The sequence below is a fragment of the Balearica regulorum genome, chromosome 4, assembly GCF_011004875.1.
Source record: "Balearica regulorum gibbericeps isolate bBalReg1 chromosome 4, bBalReg1.pri, whole genome shotgun sequence".
Lineage (NCBI taxonomy): Eukaryota > Metazoa > Chordata > Aves > Gruiformes > Gruidae > Balearica > Balearica regulorum.
The window spans coordinates 60,081,148-60,099,317 of NC_046187.1; the positions used below are offsets into that span (position 1 = coordinate 60,081,148).

Sequence of the window (18,170 nt, forward strand, 5' to 3'; positions counted from 1 at the left end):
CCCTCAATGTACATGTTAAGGAATTCACTAACATTGATAAGAGCTGTACATTTCATGATGTACAAAGAAACCTTCTCAAAGATATAAATGCTAGTATTAAATCAGTACTAAAGATTATTAGCAGCAATATTTAATTTTCAGTAAAGGCAAGATGTGTTTCATGACTTCAGGTTTAGGGGCATTTTCTGACCATCTCTTACAGTGAATTTATCAAGCTCATAATGATAAATGCATGTTGTCATAATTTTTCACTGTCACAGTGTACTGCTGCCCTAACAGCATCCACTCTTGTAAAACAGAACTGCAATCAAAAAGTTCAAAATTAATAGCTGTGAAATCTCAAGCACTCATAAGCATGTGTTTTTATCACTTCCATGCTGTGCAGATCGGGTACTCTTGTTATTTATTATTTGTGACAGTGAACAATTCCCACTTGCTTTCGTGAAAAAGTGAAGAGCTGTTTGCATAACGAGCAAGGTGAAAAAAAACAGATTTCAAACTGCTGCAATCATTTCACAAGAACAATGTACACAGACCAGAAAACAGCTTTCTTTCAGAGCGCTATAACGTGCTGGCTACAGTATGTGTTATTCTACCCTCTGTGTATCCCTTGCTTAAAAGCAGCTCTTGCAGCATGGTCTGCATTTGTGAAGAGCCTGAAATGATGGAGTCTTGGTACAGTAGAGGGGCTTCTCCGTACTCCAGCGGTCACCCTCATCATCTTCGCACTGGGAAAATGCGAATGTTGATATCATCTTAATGCAGTAATCTGCATACACGGTACACGGTGAGTACCCGCTCTGCAACTGAGCCAGAGAACACGCTGGCATCCGCGCTCACAACAGCTAGCCCACACACCACCAAGGCAGAGCGAAGCACTACTTCCTCCTGCAATTTGTCAGACGCCTTCCTCTCCCCTAGCTAAGCAGTAAAATATGTGATTTTACAGGTAAATACCTATTTAAGTATCAACAGGACTTTATCTTCTAAAGAAGCGACCGTTTTAAGAGGAGAAGCTAAAGAAAAAGTATGGCTATTACGTTTTCCTTGAGATTTTTCTTTTCATTTCTTTTCTTTTCAGAAATGAAACACGGAGATAGTATCTCCAAACAGTATATATTTCCAATTAAAAAGGAAAGGTTAAAAATAGTAACTGTAACGGTATTACAGAATGTCTCCATCTGATTTAATATTAACGTACAGGAAAAATCTATCATAGATCAGGAGAGGGAGTAAGATTTGCCTGTGGACAGTCCTATTATCAGCGCACAATTAGTTGCAGATTGGAGACGCTAGCCTTAGATCTGTTCTAAGGCCAGTAATCTGTTTCCCAGCTGATTGAAAACCAACGGCTCTTGATGAAATGCTATTTATTTAGCTACAATTTGATTAAATGTAAGGGTAATAATAACAAAACCAGTAATGCCCAATGCGACATGAAATGCTGTATGTCATATTTTAATTGAGACATTTCAGTGAAGAATATGAAATTATGAAATGAAACAGGATATGTTACATGAGAAGCTTTTATGAAAAAGTCATTTTCTTTCGATTAAAAAAAACCCCACCACATTGTGAATGCTAAAAAGAAGTCTTTTCTACTGTCAATTACTATAAACCCATCACAAAGTATGAATTCTTAGTCCTTAATGCTAAGTCTTTCAAATCCTTGGACTTATTTCATTTATTTTTTTTTCTTTGATAACAGATGGATTTTCTTTTATCCTTAGTAATTTGCATCAATAGTAGATCATGAAGTCTTATAAATACATAAAGCCTTTCAGAAACATTTGATAGAGTGATGTTTTAGCCAGTCCTTTCATATTTCTGTAACATTAATTCTCCAGGAAGGTTACTGTGTAATTTGAATAGTTCAGTCACTTTATATATTTAATTAAGAACTAGTAAAGAAAAAAATACATAAATTTAGCATTCAAGGTTCCTAGAAAGGTGCACTAATATTCAGTATTATAAAGTCCAAGATGAATTCTCAATTCATTCAGCAGTGTCTGAAGGACCAATTGAATATAACATCCTCCAGTCTCCTCAAATGTCACACAAGTGATAAAATATTTCGCAATATAACGAAAACAAAATCTACTTCATTTATTCTGCAGAGAGGAATTTCACACTGTTGCTTATCTTTTCCTCTGCCCTAAAGAACAACCAAAAAGACCTAGAATACTAGCAACATTTCATAAATAAATATTTAAAGAACTGATGTTGCATAAAGAAGATAGGACAAATCATATAAGCGGTCGGTGATTTCTGCAAAATGCAGAACGGCAAAAACAGTGATGTTTTGCTAAAACACAAGTTTCCTTCTCTTCTAAACTAAATCTCTCTTGTGCAGTTTTGTAAATTCATGTAAAAAAAGCCCATAAGAACACCACATGCAGCATTTTTTTCAGTAACGTACAATTCCACGTATGGACTCGGAGAATTTAAAGAGGAGGAGTTACTGTGCTGCACCAACCTACACTGGTCTTGTATCTGCTCAAGGGAGCTGCCAGCATCAAGTCTGAACCACATCCTGGTGAAACACCTACTGCACCTCAGTGACAGTAAAGTACCACTCCCATCGGCACTGTTGTTAGATATTTCAGATACGTTATTCTATGATATTTTATATGTATATAGTAATAAATTGGGTAAAATACATGACGACATGTTGTAATTTCTAGGAAAAACACTCATAGTTGAAAGTCACCACGAAAACAAGTACTGCTCTGTTTCACACCCATTGCTGTCACTTTTACTCATATGACTTAACACCTGCTCTAGAAATAGATGAATTTTATTCGTATTCAGAAAAATTCCATTAAAATAAAGTGATAGATTCAGGCCCTTAAGTTGCAGGAAGCAGAATAAAACCATCAGTATATAGTCAGAGGAGCCTTCTGAGTGAATTTTCTAAATCTACGTGACAGATCTTACCCAAGATCTGGGCTGAAATTCTGTGGCTGAGCATGTAGTGACCTGTCTTAAGTAGAGATTTCTAGTTTCCATTGCAATGATTTCTTCTGCAGAACTCACAACATTTCTTGAAAATGAAACAAATACTTCTCTCAAAGAAATCAATTACTGTCCTTCTGTAAACTTGTGCTGCAACTGGAACATAATTACATGCTCATTGAAAATAGCATTTTTCTGATTCAACAGAACGATGGATATCCTCTCTCACTATCACACAAGGCACATGTTATGTCATTATAACCAATTTAGAACACATGGATGGAGATAAGGAAACTGATTCACCATTTCATTACTCAAATTTTATGACAATGTAACTTCACTTAGAACAGGAGTGACATGATGGAGAATGAGACCAAATGTACGCTGAAACCAGCAGACATAAAAATTGTGAACAGTAACGGTGGTAAAACAGGGACTTAAAATATCACTGTGAAAATGTTGGGGCCACGTGAAGAAACTAATACTTTAATTTGCTGTTGTTTTACTGTTTATATTTCCATCCTTGACTTTCATCTTTAGAAAGCTTGCAAACTACTGAAGTATTTTCTCTTGTTAAATATAGTGTTTAAAAAAGGACTCCCAAATAAAGTAAACAGATTTGCCTAAGCAAATGACCAGATTTCATCTGAGAGACAAAGTTTTGCATTATAAAATGGACAGGAATTTTCAGGCCAAGTCTTTCTTGTAAGTATGCCGACAAGGGGTAACACACAACTCCACAAATAAACACCATGACCTATCAGGTAACTGAACAAAGGCAGCTTGCCAAATATATACTCTTGCAGTACCATTAGTTTGAGTAAGAATGTGTTTAATACTAAAATTGTACTTTCTGAAATGTCATTAAAGCCACATCATTCCCAGAGCCTGTTACAAAGATAATTTTACATTTGGATGTAATATGTGATGAAAACCTACTCTGTTATTTTGCAGATCATACCTATATGCATGCTGACAAGTTAAATTTGGGAGACTGGATGCATAACATCCAAACTGATAAACTGGTCTTCTGTACCTATATTTTGTTTTAATATAAAGCAGTCTCTTATATCACCTAATTTAATTTCCAGCAATTGATATCAGTTCAATTTGATTGACTTTTGTGGAACTACCTGTAGTTTCACCTAACATGAGCTAAACATCAACCTGAGAGTTTAAAATGCTTCATTTTACTTCAATTATTGTTTCTTTCAATTATTGTTTCTTTAAGTAAACCAGAAGATTTAGCGATTGCTTTTTTTGTTTGGCCTTGAGCTGCAGCTACAGAAGAGGGTCCCAGAAGACACCCAGATCTTATATCATACACCCTGTCTGTGCAGATATCTCAAGAAACTTTAGATACCCTAAAGTGACACTGGGGTGCATATGTTTAGATAGCTGAATCACACCCAGAACACTGTGACAGTTTCTAATAATTTCCTTTAGTTCACTTTTCAGCATAACACTGGACTCAGAAACACAATTCTACATCAAGTTGTATCCCTGCAAAAGTATTGTCCTGATAAAGGATATTTTCCCCAAGGATAAGTCTCTGAGAGCGTGCTGAAGCAATTCTGCCTCATGTGGATTTGGTATCCAAAGGAAGTCGGGGCTACTTCTCATATTTTACACTGCTCCAGGGCTGAAAAATCTGTGACATCTATACATGGCTAGACAGAATAAATTATGGCAGCCCCTCCCACTTCTCCCTGAGAAGTGCTACCACAGAGAAAACATTTGGCACATACCACAAAAGAGACACATTTCCTGGCCACAACCCCAGGCAAGAAACTCACTTTTCAGAGTTTATGGAGGATTCTCCATAATCATCATCATGTGACCATGTAATGCAAGAATTTTTATCCTGTCAGGTGACAAATACTTTGTTACTTATAATGTAGTACCATAAAGGAATTGGTTCAGACAAGGCTGCAAGATAAAATTTGCTCTGAAATTTTGGCAGATGGAATTAGTATTTCTGTATTCGAGTTCTACCACATACTCTGTGAGTGATTTTCAGCATGTCACCTACCTTCTGTACCTAGTCTTAAAAAAATGACTTTATCTATAATTTGAGCTTATGTTATCTGTAGATAATAAAAGACCCTATATCAAATACTTTGATAAATATTCATTCTGTTGCTTCCTAATACTCCAGGGATGCTACTTGCAACAAGACATTTCTTTCATTCAAGGATTACAAACTCAGTCATTAGGTTGGTTGATTCAGAACATAAAATCTGTAACAAAATCTCATCCGACAGAACAATATTTGCCTTTAAAAATATACTCACTTTTGTCAGTAGTTAATAAGATAAATTAAGTTTTGAAAGACAAACATAATGCTTTTCTTTAGCTTCTAATAATTGTGTCATTTGTGATCCGTTCTGAGTGAAAATAAACTATACTTTTGGGGTTATGCTGCAGCATTTTACAAGTTAATAATTGCAAAACAGCTGTGTTACCTAAATGAGGGGATTGTTTGATTGATATAAACAAAAAAAAAAAAAAGAAAGCACATCACTTTTACAGACCTTTCAGTTTTAAATGTGACCAGAATATTATTTCTGTTCAAATGTCTAAAACCCAAAACTTTCCAGTTTTTCCATCTTCTCCTTCCATTAAAAAAAAGTTCCTCCACACTGCTCATATATGTTATATATCACACTTATTCCCTATTTTTGAATATAGTCAAAAGCTGTTCTTAATAGTAACTTTACAGCACTTGTCAGTGAAAATGGGCATTTAAGAGTGAGCAAATGGCTCCTATTAAAGACAGTTCCACAGAGCTGGACAACTCCAATGTCTGTCACTGACATCATTCGGGAACTTGACTAACTGGTACTTCCATATAATCACATTTTGAGATTTTGACATCTGTTCAAGATCTACTCTCAGTTAAATATTTATAGAGGAAATTGCAATAAAATAAGAAGTGAAGAAATTTTAAATCCTCCTTTGTCATCTTCTGTTGTAAATCACATTTTAGATGCCCCAACTATCCTTAGTTACTCCAGCATTACTGTGATATTTTTTCATCCACAACAGCAAAATAAAGTGACCTTAGGAAGTCTCTGTTGCCTGAAGTATATGGAATACAGTCAGTCCTAGCTTATTCATAATATGTCTATATACTCTTCCCTCTCCTTAGACATTTTTTTCATAGAAGTCAAAACTCAAAGGAACCCTATAATTTTATCTCATCCGCTGTTTTACACAGACCTTAGATTCACAAGTTATTTTTATGTATATTTAATTAAGGTTTAAAAATTTCAACTGTGCAACTTAGTACAAATAAGAAAAAACATTAAAGGATACAGGATATAGGTGAATTTCATTTTTACTATTTACATAGCAACATACATTTTGTAGGACAGGAAGCTAGCAAGGCTTGATAGGACTGGGTGTTGTGAGATGGACTGAAAGAAAATAATTTAAAATATTTTTAATAGCAGTATTTCAAATGTTGTCCTTATACTGCTACTGAGCCATGCAGTATAACACTGCTAGAATAACTTGATTTGCACAGTCCACATTACAAACATACGTTTCATTAAACTGCACAGTCAATAAACTTGACAAACACTCATATGAATTTTGGAGTTTTCTTTTACAATCTTGATTCAAAAATTGAAATAATGTAAATTTATATTAAAAAAAAGTAAAAACTTTATTTTGATTCTGAATAGAAACTGTTTTTCTATTCTTGGGTTATTTTAATTAGTGATTAAAATTAATATATAGTATACGCTAGCAAAGTCCAAAATCAGTAACAGACTGACAACAAATCTGCTCTTCCAGGAAAGAAAAATCATGGGAGAAAAATACAGAAATAGCATTGCCTGAGCACACAATGAGATAAAAACACCTAAAAATGTAATAAATAAAACAATGGAGAAATGTAGAACATAAATTACATGGAACATATTAGCCTAAGACTGAAAAAGAAAATTGTTTTGCAGCTTTAACAGTTTGTAAATATCTGTTGGAAGCAGACTTGATTACAAAACTTAGAAAGACAGCCTGCTAAATACTGTACTGAGTTGCTCATATGTCTGTATCAATATTTCCTGTATATATAGCCAAAGAAAATGAAAGTGATGTGTCCTGTTAAGATTAGTGCTTAAATACGAAAATGTTGAGCAAATAGAGCTAAGAGTTCACAATGCTTGTAAAGGATTTAGTTAATTGACTCATAAGCACAATGCTAACTACTTCTGAAGTCTGTTGATTTTCTTTTATATTTTAATGTAAAACCAATTTGATAAGTTTTACATCTCAAAGTAGCCCAGCTGATTACTAACTACATAAACCTTCCAAAACGTTTGAAAGAAAATCCTTAAAGGAAAATGTGCCTGAAGCTGCAGGATAGGTATTTCTCTGAAACACAGCTGGCAGTTGGTCAAACTAGCAAATATCCCAAATACTAGAAAACAAGGCAACTAAGCATTTAAAAAAAAAAAAAAAAAAAAAAAAAGACAGAGAGAAAGAAGAAGAAACACTCAAGAGATACCCTGCTCCAGTACAAAGACTGAGACAGCAACAGTCAAACTGCTAACCATGGTTATAACCCAGGTTCGTATCGGTATGTACAATGCCAGAGAGCTGTCTGAGTTGATAAATCAGATTCTATCCTTTTTAAAGATGTTTCTTGCTACCCCTTGCCTATAATAGTACAGTTCTTTACTTATTCAGAACATGAATCCTCCTTTACTCAGATCCTGTCCCTCTTGGCTCTGTACATCTCCTGGGAGCACAGAATGATTCAGTGGTAAGTTAGTCATTTGCGCACAGTACAAGATGATTTTACTGAAGAGGAAAAAAAATAGAGGCTGCACTTATCAGTGGAACACTTTGTGTTAAATAAAGATAATTAAAGCATCAACAATCCATCTATTTCATGTTTAATTAGCCCCTCTTTCATCATAATTTGTTACTGAAGGTCAAATGTGGGTCCCTTTTAAAAACTAATTGTGAAGTATTTAATATAATGCAAATTGAGAACAGAAATTTGAAATATACTTCTGCACACTTTGCACCAAACAGTATTACAGTTAAATGTATGAAAGAAGCCACCAATGTAAATGTTTATACTTGATTACAATGGTCGCATATTTTTTCTCTACATTGCACTTAGTGCTACCGTAACATTGTTATTTTTACTGTTATTATACTGTAGGACATTTGCTTAGCCGCAAGTTGTGAAAAACTTTATTCTTGAGAGTTACTTAGTGATTATAATAAGCAATCTTTCAGATAAGCCTCTGTGTGTATGTGTGTGTCTGTACATAAGCAAGAAAAAAAGATGATGTTTTCCTTCATGGTTAAACTGATTGCCCCCTCAATGGATGAGGTTTGGGTCCTATTAAAGCTGCTGGTTATATGTGTATATTTAAGATGAAATTGACCCATTTAGTTTATAGATAAAATTCACATACATGATATGCAACTAGTCAAAATGCTTCTACATTGCAACAGACTGATTAATGTTTGAAATGTTACAAAACAAATTAACTGGCTACCATACAAAGATTTTTTCTTTTTTTTTTTTTTTCAGAAATTAATGTCTACATATTTCACTTTCATGGAAATATGACTTTACAAGAAAAGCATCTAGTTTTGACTAGTGTGTCAGCACACTCTGGTATAATAAATGTTTTTCTTCACTAAACAGTAAATTTCCAATGAGAAAAGGCATAGGGATAATTCATAAAGGATTACAGAACTGGCCAGGAAGCAAACACCTCAAGCAAAGAAATAATGCTGCTCAGAAATTCCTGTACTGCTAATTCTACTGATGGTGACCAATACGTCCTAAAAAAAAAAAAAAACAAAACCAAACCAAAACCCAAAGAAAAAACCCAACATCATCAAAACTGCATTGGTTTTAGTTGTTGACAATCATTGTTTGTTGAGCAGAGCAAGTAAAAAAGAAACCAAGAGAATATGATGACCAAAAAATGTAAACATAGAAACAGGGTTTAAAAGGCCGGTTCTTCAGACAGTAGTTGTTAACATGCTAATCTTGTGTTTGTGACCAAAAGTTTCAGTGAAATAAACCTGCTCATATGCTACGATTTTGCACTGTGAAACAAAGTGAAAAAAACCCCAGCATGTATTATAAAGATATATCTGTAACTAACATGAGAAAATAAACAATTATTTACAATTAAAATCTATGATTAGAATTATGATTAAGGATGCAACCCTCTAAGCTGCTAAGTGATTCCTCTTAGGCACTGAGCTTTCCTTTGCTGGAAGTTAGTATGCAGGCTCCTCACAGGCTATGTGCAGCACCTGGAGGGTTTGGATTTTAAATCTTTGATCCAGAAAAAATACTTTCTTAAACTCATCCCCATTCAGCAAAACACTTCTGTACAGCTTTAACTTTTGGCAAGTGATTAAGACCTATGGAATACTGAGCGATTTAAACATTCGTTTGCTATTAAGTAGATATGCTAGTGCTTTACTGAATTGGAGATAATTGATAAATGGGAGGCTAAAAGAATATTTCAGAGTAATACCATGCTAAACAAGATAAGAATAGGAGTCAAACTTGTGGAAGATCTTCTAGGAAGGCGACAGTGAAATGTCAGAAGTCTACTGAATAGAGAATACAGAATTTAGTTTTAAACTTTATGTAAAATAACTGGTGTCAAGAAAGAGAAGAGTTACAAATTGTTTGTAGTTTTCTCCACTGAAGTTCTCCTATACAGTACTGTATCAAACAAGATGTGTTTGGGAACTCATATAAGAAATTCAAGGCATTACCTTAAAAAGGAAGTATCAAATAATCGGAATGAAAACAACTTGAATTCGCTGGGGTACACCAGTCGGTCACGTAAGTCGAGACTTTATTTCCTGACTGCCGTATTGTAGATATATGAGAGTATCAATTACCAATTCTAATTACACTAATGGGAAATTAGTATTGCTCTCATCTCCAGTAACTTAGAGCAGGTACGTCCTGCTGCATCCACTTATTTATTCTAAAACTTTATACACCTTCTAATGTCTCCTAAGAACAAAGGGAACTGCCAATGAGTAAATAAAGGCAGCCTTAGAGATTTCAACCAGCGTCCCTATCGCGGTCACGTCACTACGGTTCTATTTCCCATGTACAGCTGAACTATGAAACGATCTGATATACACCACATCAGAATCCCTTACCTGCAACTGGTTCACATTTCTCTCTAAACAATGGGGTGAACAAGAGCTCCACGTGGTTTGGGTGTTAAAAATCCTTATGTGTTTTGCCTGATAAACTGAGAAATGCTCCACTGTCAATGTCTGAGATGTGAAAAGTCTACATATTGTTTATGCAAATAAGTCTTAATGTCCCCACTATTATGCAAAAGCGTGAATAAAACTATATAAATGTCACTCAACAACAAGCTGGCAAGTACCCATAGGAAAGCAGTAACAAAAGTTTTGTGCCTGACAGTCTCTCCTGTAAAGTCCTATAATTTAGCATTATCTTTATTGTTTTCTTGGACACTTTCCTTAACTTACGTACAGGCTTTGTAAGTTTGCAAATACTTTCTACACATTAAAAAAAAAAAAAAAAGAAAGAAAAAAAAGACAAGGCATTAGAATATAATAAACTACTCAGGTAAAGTAACCTTCATAACAAACTAAATACTTAACACAGGAAAAGTACCCACACTGAGAAACTGGTTTTCTAACAAACTGGATAAATAATGGAGCAATTCAGCATGTACTTCTATCAGTTTGACTGTTGCAAGTAAAAGCATAATAAAGCCATTTTCTTCTACTAAGAAGCCTTCTAACGTATTGCATATCAAAATACATCCTTGAAAAATGTTAAGTAATTCAAAACATATTTCTGTAACGTAATCTTAAATAAGTTTTTTATCAAGCAAGATAGTCATTTGTATGGTGTAATGCTTTACCATTCCTACACTTAGCATGCAAGTCATTCTTTTACACTGAACATAAATTACACTTTGACAGTTTATAATTCATATGTTTAGATGAACTGCTGCAGCCAGAAAGAAGTAATATCTGATTAGCATATGTTCCACTGCTACTTTTTTATTCCAGTGTTCACTAAAATGGCATAATCTACTATGTGCTTAATAAGCCTTAGTAGATGGAAGCTTAGGAACTTTCTTGGTATTTTGTATTTTATACAGACTATTTTCAAACTGAAATCGTAATGTACTCTCCAGGAGAGAGTTAATGAAATGTATCACCCAGAAACTACTGTGTCAAACGTTCTATAAATCTGTATCACTTGTAAAACAACATACACAAAAATACTGGCAGATAGTACATCAATCACACTTTTTTTTTGGTGATCTGGAAGACTGAGTGGCTCACACAATTCATTTTCTTTTAAAGTATTTTAAGTATTTCTGAGCAGAATGCAAATACTGGCAACACATTGTAAAACTTCAATTGTAGTAGACTAGCAGACGTTTCAAAATAAAAAAAATGTCATAGTGTACCATATTTGCATGTTAATAAGTGGAAAAGAAAGCATTTTTGTCAAACTAGTCAGAATTTCCCTGTTCCAGACTTGGCTCTGTATTTACATGAATCAGCATTCATTTATCTCTAGATTCTTGTGTAACACGCATGTATCTGAGGAAACATTCAGAATATCATCTGACATTGAAAGATGTAATGGCAATCACCAGGTGTTAAGTATCTCATTTTACGATCACCCAAAACGTACTCCCCCAAAGAAAAGTGACCTCTGTTCAGACTACATATGTGTCCTATAAAATAAATAAAACAGACACTTTCAGTTAGGACCTTGAGACTCCTCTGTGCCATCCCTATTTTCCTTCAAGGACTGTAAAGAAGTCCCTACCATCACCAGTCTTAGCCTACCGGAGCTTCACTGAACCGATCTCCGCCAACACAGCCGAGATCAGAGCCAGTCACTTGCGGCACTCCTGAAGGCACACCTCGCTCTGAGAGGTCCCACGGCAGTCACACTCTCTACAGACAAAGCTATGCAGCGGCTGGGCTGGCAAATTAAGGCCTCTCAGCTTGAAAGAATGAATTTCATGTGATATACAAGGGAATGGGGGGGGGGGGGGGGGGGAGAAAAAAAGAAAAAAGAAAAAAGAAAAGGCAATGAAAACATACAGGGGTGCGATTCTAAGCTCACTAGCATTTATGTGTATTCAGAGCAACTGCTGCAATAAGTGTAATCTCTGTGGTGTAAATTAGACAGCAGATAGGCTTTGTAGATTATTTAAACATTTTGGTCCTAATGAACGACCTGGTAATTACAGCCATTAACGCTTCAGCGCGGCGGCTGCAAATCCACTCTCACCCACTTAGGAAGCGTCAGGCAGGCAGCAGCCCCCTTTCCCAAAACACCTGGCTACCGAGGCGAAACTTCCCCCCTCAGCCGGAGTTCACTGTCTCTAGGGCTGGGAAAGCATCACGGCGGGGGAAGCGCCCGCTGAGAGCGGCACCGGCCGAGAAAGCGGGGGCGGCACGACCGCGGGGACGGACAGGGGACCGCGGCTCCGCCGGGTGGGGGTTCCTGCTTCCCCCCGGCCCCAACCGCCGGGAGTGGCCTGCGGGCGGGCGGCTGATAAAGGCAGCTCGGGTTGCCCCACGGCTCGCCGTCTGGGCTGGTGACCGAGTCCCCGGCCCGCCCCCCGCGGCCGGCTGCTGCTGCGCCTGCGGCGAGGGGGGGAGCGAGGCGCCCGCCGCCTCGGCGGGGCGGTCCCGTCGGTGCAGCTGCACGGACGGGCTGGTTGGCTGCCGGCTCTGAAAAGCGGAGGGAATGATAAAAACGATGACAATAATAACAATAAAGAGATCTGACTCTCCTTCCTGCGTGCTGTGTGTTGGTCCGGGTGCCTGCCTGCGGGGGGGGAGGGGGGGATACCAGGCTGAAGGGGTCATTGAACCTGACGGTCGTGTCTGCTTGTGCCGGTGTGGGAGGCGGGGGGAGGCAGGCATCGCCGCTCCCTCACCCGGGGGGGGGGGTGGGTGGGTGTGTGCGTGTGTGCGCGCGCGTGTCCGGGGCTGCGCGGGGGGGTGTGCGCGGACCGCGGGGCGCAGCGCTCTTACCTGTTTGCTGTACTTGCTGCTGGCCTGGCAGCTGTACTCGGAGCAGTGGTCCGACCCGATGGAGATGTTGTCGCCGGCGCCCACGAAGGTGTTGGCCGGGGGCAGGTCCTGCACGGCCTGGTGCTTTTTGCCGGCGGTGGGGGACTGTGGGTGCAGCTGGACGGTGGGCAGTGGCGAGCTCGACTTGTAGTGCCTGGCCAGGTCGGGGCTGCCCGGGCCGCCGTTAACCGAGCGGTACCGCCCCATACCGGGGCTGTCCGAGAGCTTCTCGTTGACGCTGTCGTAGCGCTGCCCGTTGGGCTTGGAAGCCTCGACGGTGACGATGCTGCTGTAGAGGGGCTGCTTGCCCTTCTTGCCTTTCTTGTCCTTCTTGGGCTTCTTGGCCTTGTCGTGCTGCTGCGGGGTGAAGAAATCCTCGTGGTCCTTCTTGCCGGCCTCGTAGCCGTGTTTGCCCTTGGAGCGGCAGTAGCGGGCCATGACCACCACCAGGATGAGGAGGATGACGGTCATGATGCCGGCCACCACGCCGATAACTATGCTAAGCCGCTGCTTACTTAGCTCGTAGCTGGGGTCACCGGCGATGTCCTGGGCCAGGGGCGTGTGGAGGCTGCGGGCCACCTGGCTCTCCACCACGGTGGCGTTGGACAGGCTCTCGTTGACAAAGACGTGGAGCAGGGCTGTGGTGGACTGGGGCGGCTGGCCGCTGTCGTTCACCTGCACCACGAGGCGGTGCAGGCCGTAGTGCTTGGGGGCCAGCTTGCCCACCAGCGACACCACGCCGCTGGCCGGGTCGATCTCGAAGAGTTTGAAGGGGTTGCCCCCGACGATGCTGTAGTTGAGGTCGGCGTTGAGACCGGTGTCGGCGTCGGTGGCGACCACTGTGGCCACCACGGTGCGCATGTTGCTGGAGGGCGGCAGCACGGTGTAGGAGCTGTTGCTGGGGAAGGTGACCGTGGGCGCGTTGTCGTTCTCGTCCATCACAAAGAGGGACACGGTGGCGGTGGCAGAGCGCGGCGGCTCGCCTCCGTCCACTGCCTTCACCTTGAAAGTGTAGCTGGTCTGCTGCTCCCGGTCGAAAGAGATGGTGGAGAAAATGGTTCCGGTGTCGTTCTCGATGGAGAAGATGCCGGCTGTCTGGTCGTAGTCGCCGGGCTGGATGGAGAGACTGAGCTCGGCGTTGCGGCCCTTGTCGAAGTCCATCACGGTCACCATGCCCACGGGGCTGTTGGGCTGCAAGTTCTCCTTCACGTAGAAAGTGAACACGTCCTGCATGAAGCGGGGCTCGTTGTCGTTGCGATCCGCCACCCGCACCACCACCGTGGTGGAGCCCTGCAGCGACGGCACCCCCTTGTCCCGGGCCGTCACCTGGAACTCGTAGGTGTCGCGTTGCTCGCGGTCCAGCACCGCCTGCACCGACACGTCCCCGGAGTCGGGGTCGATGCTGAAGATGCCGCCCAGAGCCTCCGAGGACAGGGGCGAGGCCTCCAGGGAGTAGGTGATCTCGGCGTTCTTGCCGCTGTCCGCGTCCGTGGCCACCACCGTGGCCACCCTCTCGCCCGGCAAGTTGTTCTCCGGGAAGGAGACCTCCAGCACGGCCTGGCTGAACACGGGAGGGTTGTCGTTAGTGTCGCCGACCCGCACCAGCAAGGAGTTGTTGCTGGACAAGCTCGGGCTGCCCGAGTCCACAGCCACGATCACCACGTTGTAGTCGCGGACGGCCTCGTAGTCCAGAGGGGCCGAGGTGTGGAGGAAATACTTGCGCTTGTTCTGCGGCTCCCCTTCGCCCTCGCTGGCCGGCTTGAGCTGGAAGGGCACGTCCCCCACCACGGTGCAGGTCACCACGCCGTTTTCACCTTGGTCCCGGTCCGATACCTGCACCAGGGCGATGGGGGTATCCACCAGCACGTCCTCGGCCACGCTAGCCACCCCGTCCCGGAGCGGGATGCGCCCGATTTTCCGGATGTCGATGGTGGGCACGTTGTCGTTCTCGTCGCGGATGTTCAGCACGACCGTGGCCTTGTCTGTCTTGGGGGGCTGTCCCCGATCTCGGGCCATGACGGTGAAGCGAAGCTGGTTCACCTCCTCCCGGTCGATGCGGTGCAAGACGCTGAGCCAGCCGGAGTTCTCGTCCAGCCTCAGCAGGCGCCTAACGGACTCGGTGGCCGCCCCGAAGACGTACTCGATCTGCCCGTTCACCCCCACGTCCAGGTCGGCGGCTCGCAGCTGCAGGATGGGGGTCCCGGGGCTGCTGTTCTCCGCCAGGTCTGCCTCGTAGACGCTCTTCTCGAAGCGGGGGCTGTTGTCGTTCACGTCGGTGATCACGACCCTCAGGAGAGCCTGCGAAGACCGCGCCGGGTCGCCGCCGTCCCGCACGCGGAGGCTGAGCTCGTAGGAGTCCCGCTGCTCCCGATCCAGCGGCCCCTTGACGATCAGCTGCGGCTGCTTCTCCCCGTCGAGGGTGTCGGCCACCTGCAGCTCGAAGACGCTGCTGCGGGCCACCGTGTCCGCCTCCTGCCGCCGCTTGCTGCCGCCGGGGTAGAGGGCGCTCTCGGAGGCCGCCGAGGCCGAACCACCCCCCCCTCCGCCGCCGCCGCCGCCGCCACTGCCACTGCCACCGCGGCGGCCGCCGTCCCCGCCGGGCTCCTGCACCAGTTCGTAGCGCTCGATGCCGTTGCGGCCGAAGTCCCTGTCGGTGGCGGTTGGGAGCAGGTAGAGGGTCCCCACGGGCCGGTTCTCCTCCACGGTAAGCGTGAGCACAGGGGACGGAAAGGTGGGGGTGTTGTCGTTGATGTCTAGGATGACGACCTGGCCCTCGAAGAGGTCCACCCAGCTCTGCGAGGGGCCGATGACCGACACCTCGAAGTCCAGGAAGCACTCGTTCTCGTCGAAGATCATCTGGCACTGCGGCAGCTTCTCGCGGTCGATGCGCCGCTCCGTGGTGCTCAGTTCCCCGGTCATGTTATCGATCTTGAGATAGTCGGAGCCCGATTCCAGGCTGAATGTCACCTCTCCGGAGCCCGTCACGATTCCCAGGTCGGAAGCCACGTTGCCGATGCGGATGTCGGCGGGTCCCTCCTCGGCCAGCCGGTACCTCAGGAGCTGCTTGGCCGCTGCCAGGCTGACCCAGAGTGGCTGAGGCAGGAGAAGCAAGAAGCAGCAGCAGCAGCAATGCACAAAGCCAAGGAGAGTCCGCATCTTTCTCATCTTCCTCGCACCGAAAACCCCCCTCCTCTCACTCCCACCTGCCCCCCAGTAAACTCCCCTGATAAGCCAACAGAACGGCTGAGCGTCCGGGTGATCAATTATAAAATCCTTATGTTCCTGGAAACTTATTGTCTCATGGCTGGTGCAATTGGTGGTCAAAACCCTACTGCTGGCTCCTCTACTGCTCTCCCTGTCTTCCAGTTGTGATATACTTACAGTTCACGGGACAGTGTATTTTGCTTTTTAAAGATTCATCTCAGCAGATAGGATGGGATTTTCCTCCTCCTCCCCCTTCTCCTCCTCCTCTCTGATTTTACTGTAATCACTTTGCAAGGTTTGCAATAAAAGCAGGAGCAGCAGTGTGCGATTCGAAGCCCCCCAGGTCGTCGTCTTCGACACTAGAGTTAACTACAATTCACACACTCTCTCTTTTCTCTCTCTCTCTCTTTCTCTCAGCCGTTTACGACCAAGGCATTAGCTTTATTCTTCCCCCTCTCTGCACACACAGGGAAAAAAAAAAAAAAAAAAAAAAAAAAGTGATTTGCTTTATTCAAAGAGCTTGTGTCCGGGAAAACTCCAAATCCTCTTAGCAATGGGCAGTTCTTAAAAAAAATAATTTTAAAAGGTAAAGAAAAAATAAAAATCCCAATAATGTCGGTAGCTGCACAGCTGATGGGAGAAGAAACCCGTGTGTTACAGAGCAGTCCACAGAATATCCCCTTTGGTTGGCAGAAAAGCACCCAAATCCATCTTCAGAGATCGCCTAAAATGTTCAGCTCTTTCTCCGGAGAGGATTTTTTTTTTTTTTTTAACAACTCTGCGCAAGGTCATTAGTCACAAAGCAACGATACAGAAACTGCAGAAGCCGTTTGCCCAGAATTTGCAAGGCTGTAGATAAGAACATACACGCACAACAGTCCCAAGTTTGTTTTTGCATCCGCAGTTTGTGTGTGTGCCTTACCTGCATTTGCACTGCATGTGTTAAAGCAATCTCGATCTGCAGCACTGAGAGCGATTCACAAATGAGATTGCAGTCTCCCTCTCTCTCTCTCTCTCTCTCCTCTTCCTTCCCGTCCCAATGCAGGTAACCAGATCTGAACTTGATCCTTTCAGTTCAAAGGTTAGCAACAAAACTATGTGTCCAAAGGCGATTATTGGTCTCTCGTAAATATACCCGGAGCGGAACAAGATGTAACTGGATCCCCCACGTGAATTAACACAGATTCTGAATTACATCCATATAAGCGGCATGGCAAAGGGGAGGGGAAAAGATCCGCGACGCGATTTAAAAAGAGAGAAGAAAAAAAACAAAACCAAAACAGAGTTCTATTTGCAAATAAAATTATATCAGTCAGTTGTTTCCTGTGATCTGCACCGCCACGGTGGGTGAAATCTGCAATTGTGTATTCCCTCCTGTGTCTTTCAGAGAAGTGTGGCTCAGGCGCTTTCCACGGCAGAGCGGCTTGTGCTTTAAAATGTTGAATGGCAACTGAGAAGCTTCCCACTCGGAAAAAAAAAAGCAGAAGCAGTAAACCGGCAAGTTTGCCCAAAGTGGTGGGAGCTGCTGAAGCCTCTCTCGGTAGCTCTTCCTTGACGCTGCAGCAGCAGAGCCGCCTGCGCTACACACACAGAAAGAGAGAGGGAGAGAGAGAAAGAGGGAGAGCAAAGAGAGAGCGAGCGAGAGTGAGGGAGGGAGGGAGGAGGAGGAGGAGGAGGGAGGACGAGTCAAGCGCTGCACTCCAGAAAGCCCAGCCTTACCCTCTGTCGCTGCTGCTGCTGCTAGTGCTGCGAGTGGGATAGCTGCTCATCACAAAACACCCGTTCAGTCCTCAAAACCGATCCTCATTACACGCCCGTGTGTTGCTGCTGTTGTCTTCTCAAACCCGTGATCTGTAGTGATTTTCTCCTATCCTTTCCCTCCCCACCTCCGCTGTAGACTGTGAACCGAG

At 43.1% G+C, this 18,170-nt stretch overlaps 1 protein-coding gene across 14 annotated transcripts in view; it reads right to left on the reverse strand.

The window, feature by feature from the left end:
• Positions 1-17,997, reverse strand: part of PCDH7 (protocadherin 7) — a 286,621-nt gene extending 268,624 nt beyond the window's left edge. For 13 of the 14 annotated variants that reach the window (XM_075752350.1, XM_075752351.1, XM_075752348.1 and 10 more), the window contains exon 1: positions 13,018-17,997. In XM_075752350.1, the coding sequence (XP_075608465.1) occupies positions 13,018-16,221 (3,204 nt within the window). In that variant the 5' untranslated portion in view covers positions 16,222-17,997. Of the gene's footprint in view, positions 1-9,343; positions 11,976-13,017 lie in introns of those variants that run through there. The other variant, XM_075752354.1, reaches the window with a different exon arrangement.
• Between the last annotated feature and the right edge of the window lie 173 nt (positions 17,998-18,170).